Genomic DNA, 11,045 nt, shown 5'->3' with positions numbered 1-11,045 from the left:
TGCTGGAGAGAGTCCAGCATAAGCCAACTAAGATGATTGAGGGATTGGACCATCTCCCTTATGAGGAAAGGCTGAGAGAGCTGGGACTCTTTAGCCTGGAGAAGAGAAGGCTGAGGGGAGACCTTATTATTGCTTACAAATATCTAAAGTCTGAGTTGAAGGAGGATGGAGCCACACTCTTTTCAGTGGTTTCCAGTGACAGGACGAGGGGCAATGGGCACAAGTTGGAACATAGGAAGTTCCGTTCCAATACACAGAAAAACTTCTTTATGGTTCGGGTGACAGAGCACTGGCACAGGCTGCCCAGGGAGGTTGTGGAGTCCCCTTCTCCGGGGATTTTCAAGACCTGCCTGGATGCAGTCCTGAGTAATGTGCTCTAGGCAATCCTGCTTTAGCAGGGGAGTTGGACTAGATGATCTCTAGAGGTCCCTTCCAACTCTGAAAATTCTGTGGTTCCGTGATTGCTGTTCTAAAGGGAAACAGCTAGTTCCCTGGCCATCCTAACTTGTATGAAATCTTAGTAACAAGAAAAACTAAATTCTTGTCCTTCATGTTTCTTTACTAGGTCAACTTCCTTCTCTACAGTGCAAATTTTTTGACAAACTTAATAATCTTTCCAGCTTCTGAGTGAAACATAACTTCACTGAAACATATTATCCAAACACGTACATACAAATGCATCCATTTGTGTAAGACATCTGCATGTAACTGAGAAGATGTACAAACAGCTGTAGACCTACAAACGTCCAGTACTGGAAAGCCTGTACGTAAATATTTGTTAGCACAGAGACAGGAATTACTAAAGATGTGTAGTACTTTTTGAGATGACAACAAACATGGGCAATAATTCAATCTAAGATTTCAATTTTTTAAATTCTTCCAATTCTTGTGGGTTTGGTTCCTACCACCTACCGAAATCTCATCTATAAAAGTGAACATATAAACCAAAAAAACCTAAGTCTCCCCAAAGCGCTGCTACAGGGAAAGACCTGTCAAGCCAATCTTTACTTCTGTTGGATTCTCAGAGTTATGAGCAAGGACTGATCCTATTCCACATTCTCAGAATATCAAGCTTTGAAATAGTCAGAAAGCTCTTGATCCTTACCCTCGCTAAGGATAGAGTTTTGACATGGCAGTAAGTGCACATCAGAGCCTTCTTTTAAGTGTAGACCAGAACGGTATTAAAGACAAATCTCTACTGAGGCTGATGACTACACAGAGGCACTTCTAGATAAGGAAGCCCTCAAGCTGCAAGTGTTTGGAGGATGGCAGCAAGAGTATTCAATAAAAGTATTACATACACACTTCGCTTCCCGTGTATATATAATCTCAAAATCGTCATTTTTGGCCAGAGTAGGCTAGATGGATCTTTTTGGGGAGTTACCAAAAATAAAAACCTGCTCTGGCATTCTTCTGAGCAGCCTTCCTTGTCAATCACTATTTCTGCTATTCATGTTTCTTAGTCTTTACTTCTGTCCACTTTCTCCATTTTCACCTTATCCTCTGTTTTTCCTCCCATTTCTTTACCTCCTATCATCTAATCCCCACCTCTGATCTCTTCTGTATTTTTGTCATGTGGATGATACTGATCTTTATATACTGCAACTTTATGTCACGCTTCAGGCAAAGCAATAGGACACATGTATTCAGACTCCAAGATCATTGTTTCAAATCCATCTGCAGTTTTAAAGAGAAATGTATAGCTATTTCATTCAGATAGCATTTTCTTCAAAAGACCAAAATAACATACAACCCTTTTTAAAAGAAAAAAAAAAAATTAAAAAAATGGTGACAATCAAAAACCTGGCAGGGGTGATGGGAAAGGAAATAAGAAATAAAACAAGAATACTCTGTCCAGTGTGCAAGAACAGAGGGAGGGGACAAAGGAAAAACCTGTACAAAACTTATTTCCCTTACCTTATCTGAAAGGAACTCTCCACATAAAAATTTCAGGGAGTCTACTCATTTCTAGGACAGAGGATTACACAGCAATAGATTTCTAAGCATTCAGTTCATGCAAAACATACTAACACCAATAGAAGGATCACGAGCAGCAAAGCCATGCCAGAAAACTGGCATTGTCAATTTCAGATGTTGATACAAGATGTATAGGAACAAACATACTATGCTAAGTCATATCTATGGTAGAAAAAAAACTTCCACATACTGACTTGTTTACATACGATTCCTCAATTAAACATTTTCAAACAAAATTCTTTGTAGCGTATAAAATCAACTGATCAAAAGTCAGGATTTATTTCCTTATAAAGTCAATGAGCTTGACTTCTTTCACATAAGCCTCTAGCTGCATTTATATCACAACATTACTGTACATTCAGGCTTAAAATGGCTTTCCTGGCAAAAAAAGGTTTTAGATTTGATGACAGATTTATTCTAAAAGCAAATTTCTTCTCTTCTCATTCTCTCCAGAGAGACTTCAGTAACAGTCTGGATAGCAACCAACATCTGTATAGTAGCACTGCTGAGTATTAACATACTAAATGCTCCCTACTATATTAGGTGATATTTAGACCTTGACCTCTATAAAAGTGCTTGAAAAGGAACTATCAATTTGTATCAAAATAACTACTTCTAGGCATAGACTGCCACCTAGTGATTTTCATTATGTACAGGAAAAAAAAAACAAAACCAAAAAAGAAAAGAAAACAACTCCGTTTTCCAGGAGAGGAGAAAACAATATTCATTCCTTCATATTTTACATCAACATATAGAAACAAACTCATATTATATCACTTGTATCTCCTATTATTACGTTGATGGCAAATGCAGGAGGGGAACGGGGAAAGAAGAGTCAGGAAGTACATGTAATCTTCCTTGTACACATAAGATCCATAAGGTTGCTTGTTTGTCAGTTCTGTCTGGAATTCCTCCTTATTTTACATGGACTCTAACCTTTGCATAAAACAAGCACTGCATCCAGAACTTACTTAATCTCTAAGACACTGATATCCACACCCCTCTTGAAGTTTTGGATTCCTTCAATTTTTGTGTTTTCAGTCTTTCCTGGTTCTTCTCAGCGTTGTAATTACATTTTCAGTATATCCTCTAGTTCATCTTTGCCATTCCCTCTTCAGCCACTGCCTGTTTTCTATAAGATCTCACTATTAGTGAAGAAAGAAGTTACCTGTGTCATCTTATCTGCCTTACAAAGTTGAATTATCATTATGTGAATGACTCCTAAATTCACCTTGTCTTCAGACTTCTCTTTCTGTCCAAATATCTGCATTTCAGATATTGCCTTCATTTACTTATGGGCACCTCATCGGCAGCATAAAGAACTCTTAATTATTTTCCTGTCATACCTTCTCCACCTCCTTCTGTCTCAATCATTATAAACATTTTCAGTTCACTTCTCACCTGGACCTAAACTTCAGAATCTGCAAGACAAACAGATCTCAGGAAGATCTTTCTACAATGACCTTGTAAGACAAACTTTTTTTTTTAAAGTAGGAAAATGGCAAAAAGCTTTACAAATTTCTCTTTCAGGTAACACACAAAGAGAATCTTTGAAATGCTCTGAATGAACGTGAAGACATAGTTTCCTACCTTGTTAATTTGACCTCACCAGAACTTTATATACCCGCCCATTTTATTTTACAATCACACAAAACAAGAGCACTACTTATTTTTTCCTTACCAAATGTGTCCTCTTATTCACTATAAGGAAGTCAGTACCTCTTTTGATCAAATGGCAGTACCAGCTTTCATAACCCCTTGTTCTGTGTTCATATAAGCACTTTCATAATTTCTTATGTTGTCTCTTATGCTTTTAAGGGAGTTCTTGTCAAATATTCCCAAAGTCATGTCATATCTTTCTCAAAAAATCTCATTAAAAATCTTTGTTCTTATACCCATAAAATAAATGTGATTCTAGCTAGGCTGCTGAGGTGACTGTTGCTTATCATACACACACAGTGTAAATAATTCTTTGCACTCCCTCAACAGTACCCATCTCAACAGTACCCCCTGCACTCTGGGGCAGGGGCTATCAAGGAGTCTTTAAACAGCACTGACAATTCTGAATACACCATCATAAAATGCTACTACAAGAATTAAACAGTGCCTTTCCTTCATTCCAATATTATAGGACTTTCTTACATCGAAGAAAACCAACAAATGACCCTCAAAGCAACACTCTAATGATATAAAGTTTGTTCCTTTTGTCTTTTAAACCAGAGGTGTTCACTAAAAAACAAGAAGGTTGCTTATGGAGCCATCTGCTCCTGTTGCTTATTTCCCAAATGAAGTCTTCTGTTGCTCATGTTTCCAGCAACCAACTGTTGTCTCAGAGGTTTCATTTTCACATGAAGTCTAGAGTTAATATATCACACCAGAGTTACAGAATTCTGACTCAACCTCAACATGCACTAAAGATCATTGCTAATAAAAGTCCTATACAAACTATTTGAACATTAACATACAAACATGAGAGTGAGAAAATATCCACATAATAATTGAAGCAGAGAAACAAGACAACAAAATATGGTTATGTTTCTAAACCTTCTTGAAAGTTTCTTCTCTCTGTTTTTGGTTTGCTCCAAAAAAGTGGATATTGGTGATCTCCAAGATAGCAATAACTCATCTCATCCTGATGAGGAAAATGAAATAGACTTAATCACTCGCAAGTAGTCCCAGTCATCTTTGTGCCTTGAAGAAAGTAAGCTGCTGAAACTTAACATTTTATAACCTTTTCTTCCGTTTAATAGCCCAGTGGGGGAGACAATTAAAAGCTGTCAGGTTACTGCATCCACAACCGGTTTCCAAGTCCTGTAAACAGCTACGTACTACCTAGGGTGCCATATGTGAAACACTAACTCTTTTTAGCATTCTGGCAACAGTACTTCTCGCAGCAAAATGGGTACTGAATGAAACCACACCAAATGGACAACCAAAGAAAAAACTTAACTGGAAGAATAGTGAAGACTTTGAAAAGTCCTCTAGATTTGCCAGCCAGGTATCACTAACTAGGTGGTTAAATTCTATCCATCAAGAACTGTGAATATGACACTTATACACTTGTGCAACAACATACGGTTTGAAAGTAAGTCTTTTCCTTCCCCCGACATTCCTTAGAAGCCACTGATTCTGAACTGTAGGAGACTGTCCCCAAGAAATAGCAGAACTATGTTTCTTCCAAAATGAACGCGATATATGGATTAATTTAAATCACAGATCACACAACAGGTTTTTTAAAGCTCCTGCAAGTTTTAAAGAAACTCCCTATTTAAAACTTACTTTAAAAATAAGTTTTCCACAAAAATTAAGAAGTTCCTGCAATTAACTATTTTTCCTCTTCCACTGAACTCACCTCAACTGTCTGAGGTATGAGATGATTAAGTACCGTCTTATTTCTCGTATACTTTTGCAAACCTGTTTTTCCTGTCTAATTATAAAGGCTACTTCCAAGATTCTTTGAGACAAAGGTTGTACCATTTCTCTGAATGCCTTCACATGAGTCTCCCAAACAATTAACCCAGTCACATTCTAGATGAAGCACAAGCATAGCTATAACACATCATTTTTATATTGGCTTTCCAGGGCATGCTAGAAAATACTATATTTAACAAAGAGTTTACATCCATTTTAACGTAATTCCTTCACAGTTCTTGACAGATAGGACCAAAGAGCATCACCATGTATCGTTGCTAAAAGGCTTTAATATTATTACAGTAATTAAATGGGGCCACAACGATGAATCTGGTCCAACTGCAATTTAAAAAAAATGAAGTTATATTGATAAAGTTAGCTGAAGAAATACAAGACTCCTGAAGTTGCGTCAGCAAGTTTTGAAAGCTTTGAAAGCTTACATAAATGGTAACACATTGTCCTGGTTTGAGGACACCTGGTTTTCTGTTTCCACGGACAGAAAGGAAAACAGCTGTCCACTTACAAGGCTTCTCTCCCACACATTCTTCTCTTCTCCCACAAACCATAAAGGGGTAAAAAAGAACAGAGATGCTAATATGAAAATAATGTCAGATTTAAAAGTTAACTTACCATATTTGTCTCGCAAGCCAACTGTACACCTGAAGACTCCACCAAAGGCCACATCTTCACCAAATACTACTGAAAAGTAAGAACAGTAAGAGGTGGCTAATGTTACTCCAATGCATCTTATTTTCAATGAACTTGTTTCACGGGTTTTTATATGAGACACTAACATAAGAAGCACCTAACATTTCGTTTTACGAAGCATTTCTCATGCACAGTCTAACTGCAACAAATAAAGAACCAAGGTTAATAAGGAATCAGTACAGCAACACAACTATGTGTCGAAACAGAATTCACGAAACTGATTCAGCTATTCATTAAGCCATCTATATATTTTTCTGAAATATAATATCACAATAACTAAATCTAAATTAATAAAAGCAATTCCAAGAAACAATTATATTCAATCACTAAAGAGTCATTGAAGATACATGTTCCGCTTCCCTTGGTAACCATTAGCATTCTTCATCCACAGATTTCAGTAAATGTATTGTTTTGAACAATGTCAAATTGAAGTTTTCTTCAAAATACCATTCCAACATGAAATTTCAAACCTCCTCCAAACATACTTGCCAGGTACCTGAAGACTGACTTCACACAAACTCTTCTACAGAAAAGATGGATATCTAACAACCAGGACAACTCTCAGTATTCAACACTACTATCCTTATGGTATAGGTTATGTAGCCAATAAAGTTTTATCACTAAAAGTAATTGCCTTTAACATTTAGCTTCATAGCAACTCATCTGGGTTTTTTTTCTTTCAATTTATGGAATGATGATGTCTAATTTTTCTTAAAAGCTTTGTTATTTATCACAGAAATAAGTATTGCTCATTTCAATTTTTTTTAAGCATGTAAGTGTGCAGCAGTACCACCAATAGCAGCTTGCACGAAATGGGGTCAGTTCTGAGAATTCCCAAGTTCCTCAATACTCTCCATATTCTTAAGGATGTAAAAAAATGAGTTAGCCTCTTTGCCTTTCAAATATTATTTTTATTTAAATTACATATGTTTCTGATTGCAAGTACTAAAAGGGTTTAACACACTTCTCACAAGCATATTAATGACACCACTTAAAGAAAAATAACTTGTATAATAATGTAAAACCAATGCAGTCATGGATTTTATGATTGAAGTATGTCCCCAGATCATCTCTCTAATTCATTTTTAATATTAAGTTGCTTGGGTTTTTATGTACTTAAAATCTTTGTAACGCCTTTCCATTACCATATGGTTACTCACTTTTGAGCCAGCTGGCATTAAAAAAAAAAATTCCCATTTAATGCTGCTATCAGCAAACTTGTGTGGATTTACTCCTTCTGTTCCTGGACAGATTCTAATTGTCGTCAACACAAGTATGAGGATTTCCACTACTTAAACAACAGTTGCTCAATTCCCATACAACTAAAAGCATATGAAGGACATGCTTTCTAGTGCAAGTACTAATTCATTCAGTAAGTAGGCCGATATTGACAATTCACATCTGGACTGTAGAACCCCAACATGGTCTTGCAAAGGGATTTGCAAAGATCCAGCCCTGAAAAGCTGAGAAGGAAGACAGGAACCTTAGAGCGACTAAAAGGCTGAAAATTACAGATGAGTTTAGGTTTCTGCTGGACTAACGTTCTACTTACTTGTACATGGCTGATTCTACAGAAATGGTACTAAAATCTGTTCTTGGCGCTAATTTACCTCAGTTGTCTGAGTTTAATTTAATAAAGGTGATTTTAACACAGCTGTAGATTAAGAAGGAATGTATACAGGCATAGTACTGAACAGACAACATGGAATTTGTCCTAATAGATTAGACAATTAGTCAGACTTCAAGTTGAGCAGTGGTTCAAGCAGCGCCAAAAAGAGTTACTAACACACTAAAAACAAAATTACACAAGATCATACAGCTTTTGCAGCTGTGTTCATGACATTAAACATCTCTTTCAGATATCTGGTCATCATCACGCCTTTGTTATGACAACAGAAGCAACAGACGTCCTGTTATGTATAAGAATTAAAAGTGGAGTAAATAGTTTTGTGCAGAAGAGCTTAGGATAACCCTTTTAAATCAAGCTATGATGAAATAGCTTCTTCAAAGTTATAGGTTATCCAGCCTGCAAAAGCTTAGAAAATCTTACATTGCCTGTGCACAATGATGAACAGAAATCAGTAAAGCTGGAAGGGAATTTTGGAGGGCAGGGAAGGAGAGAAAGGAGAATGGACAGTGTGAGGAATAGATGGTCTCTAAAAAATACCACTTTTTGAGCATAGAGAGTTGAAAGCATTTGAAGGAATTAAAACCTAAGATTTACATTATAAAATATCCTTCACTTACTGGTGGGATTCAAGATGCCCTTAAGTACAGTTCACATCAGTAATACCAGAAACATGTTAAGCAGTGTATCTTTCCATACCAACTTTCAAGCGAAACACATCCAGCTAATACAGAAGACACAACCGCATCTTAGATCACATAATCCATTAATAATCTGTTAATACAACACATTTTTAACTTTTGTTTGAGATCAAAGTGCAGAAATATGATTCTATGAAATATCTTATTAAAAAACCTTAAAAGCCACAAGAAAGGCATTTAATATTGTACACAAATATGCAAAACAGAATGCACTTTATACAAAGCAAAACACACTAACAAGTATAGTATACCTGCAGTCGGATCTTTGGCTAAAGCATTGTCCAAGGCACTTGTTATGGATTGGAAGAGATTCATCTTCTGAGTTTGCCCTGTGTGAAAGTGATAGTTTAGCCATTTAATTTGGTTCAAAACATGAAGTACGTTAGAAAACACTGGTGCAAAACAGGACTAAAAACTTAGTTAACAGTCATAAACAAGACCCCTATTAGGAGTACCCAAGACTCATTTGCTGAGTAAACTTAAATTATGGGATAGATGGGACCAAGCACAGTATACTTTGCAGTCTACTACCCTGCATTCAACCGTTTTTCAAAAACTATTCTCTTAGCTAAAGAAAATGCAGCTTTGCAATGCTTAGTCAAACACTGGGAATAATCACTAATAAAACAGTTTTTCAAAGGAAGAAACCATAGTAAAGCATTATTGTTTTGAGGATTGCAATCCTTTCTGCAAAGATTCACCACATCTTATTAGGCTTACTTCATCATTCTTTAATTATTTTTTAAAGCTCCAGCCCATCCTGTTTACAGACACCTATTATTCTCAGAAGTTTCTTAGACCACCAGCCTGCTCTCTGGACTGCAGTTAGAAAGTGTCAGAAGCATCAAATCCACACTCCAAAGTAAGAAAACTTGATGCTGAACAGCTATACCTAAAATCGGTAAAGCAAACGCACCAGACCGCTGTATTAAAATCTTCTGCAGCGTGGATTGAAAGAAAACCCTCAAAACCAAGAAAGGCTACCTGAGTGCCCCTCTTCATTCCAAAGCTGCAAGGAAAAACAAACAGGCCAGAAAGCAGGGATGGAACACAATACCCACTCCCCACTACTATGACCAACTCAGATTCTCCAAGCAAATAAACTAATGCCTTCTCAGAAACTGAGTAAGAAATTGACTGGCTTACATTTGGTAGCTCTTTAACCAGCAAAGCCTCTGTCTAAGTCATGACTAGGAGTCACAGCCCAGGAGAATGCTATCTACCCACACAGCATGTAAAAAACCCAAACAAACAAAGTGACAGCGTGTTGGTTAGGTGAAGATCACAGACAAACATAAGAACAGGTGTTAGAAAACAGAAAGGAGAACTACATTCTGTTTCTAGTAGCTACAGTATCTCTCAACAACTATTCAGCTTCACTTTCTTCTAAATTATTAATTAACGTTAGCATTTTTTATTAAAGACTCATGTCATGCCACACCAGAGCTGAGTAGCTGCATTCCTACACGTTCCTGTGCTTGGTAGCACAGTTATGGGAACTGTTCAAATTATATGAAAGCTACAAATAATCAACATTTACAAAGCCAAGGGAAGGAAAGCTAGGGAACAGCAGTTGTTTCTCTCTTTCCCAAGTCATCCACATAAGTACTTAGGTTATCTTTTCCACAAGATACAATTCTTCCAGTATTTGACATAAATGCCTATTATTTAAGCAACCGTCAGAAAGTCCTCGCACTGACTGTTCTGACCTGCTGCTCTTGCTGATAATAAAGGCCTCTATCAGCTCCTGTGGGAAAAGAGAAACTAATTGTGCCCTTCAGATTTGAACTGTGGAGTTGGAGAAGCAGTATCTTAACAATATCAGGCTCAGTATTGGCCTAACTATTTACTTCCACTATTTTTCACAGAATTTCAAAGTGTATTTTAAATCAAAGGGAAACCGTTTTCAATTAATAAATGGCAACAAAAACTGGCCTACCCCACTACAGCTTTTTCACTATGATGTCAAGCAGAGACCTGCAGCACAGGGGCTTTACTCTGCAACCCCTTGGATGCCTGTACCTCCCAATGACTAAAAGAAACAGCTGAGAGTTTTCTTGGACTTAATGACCAAGCTGGAACACCAAGGCATCCAACTAAGTAACACCTTTCTAGAAGACAGTGCGGTTCACGTGAGAGAAAGAGCTGTTCTGTAGCTGGCAGGCTTCTTTCACGAGAGCTCAGCACTACTCCTTTGCCAGGATGCACCTCAGAAACAAAGTCAAAACACCAACTTTCATCCCGAGCTGTTCTTTTCCAACTGATCTGTGTTTACTCTCAACTGTGTGACCACGAGGATTACCTCAAACCTTTCACTAGACAGCAGCCTTTATTAATCACAAGTTTATTACCACATTTATGATTTAAGCATGCAATAAAAGAAAAAAAAAAAAACAGGGATGGACGTAAGTCATTAAGTTACTGCTCGAAGCTTCACCACTGAAACATGACAGGGGCAAGGGAAGGAAGGGCTTGCAGGTCTGAGCAGATGGGTAGGCCTATTGCAACTACTGCACTGACCGCCCAAAACCACTTCACCAACACCCCCCTCCCCCCGCCCCGCCCGAGCGGTACCGACGAGGCGCCGAAGAGGCCTAAAGCGCCCCCGCCCGCGGCCCACG

General features: G+C 37.6%; 1 protein-coding gene across 1 annotated transcript in view; it reads right to left on the bottom strand.

Annotated features, from left to right (window-relative positions):
* The window catches only part of BCKDHB (branched chain keto acid dehydrogenase E1, beta polypeptide), a 137,330-nt gene extending 128,582 nt beyond the window's left edge, over positions 1-8,748 (bottom strand). Inside the window, exons 1-2 of the mRNA XM_009887462.1 lie at positions 8,676-8,748; positions 6,019-6,087 (exon numbers count right to left, since the gene is read on the bottom strand). Of these exons, the coding sequence (XP_009885764.1) occupies positions 6,019-6,087; positions 8,676-8,739 (133 nt within the window). The 5' untranslated portion in view covers positions 8,740-8,748. The remainder of the gene's footprint in view (positions 1-6,018; positions 6,088-8,675) is intronic.
* Positions 8,749-11,045: the final 2,297 nt, after the last annotated feature.

This window comes from Charadrius vociferus, unplaced genomic scaffold (assembly GCF_000708025.1).
Source record: "Charadrius vociferus isolate BGI_N301 unplaced genomic scaffold, ASM70802v2 scaffold185, whole genome shotgun sequence".
Classification (NCBI taxonomy): Eukaryota; Metazoa; Chordata; class Aves; order Charadriiformes; family Charadriidae; genus Charadrius; species Charadrius vociferus.
This window is presented reverse-complemented; position numbering and strand designations above follow the sequence as displayed.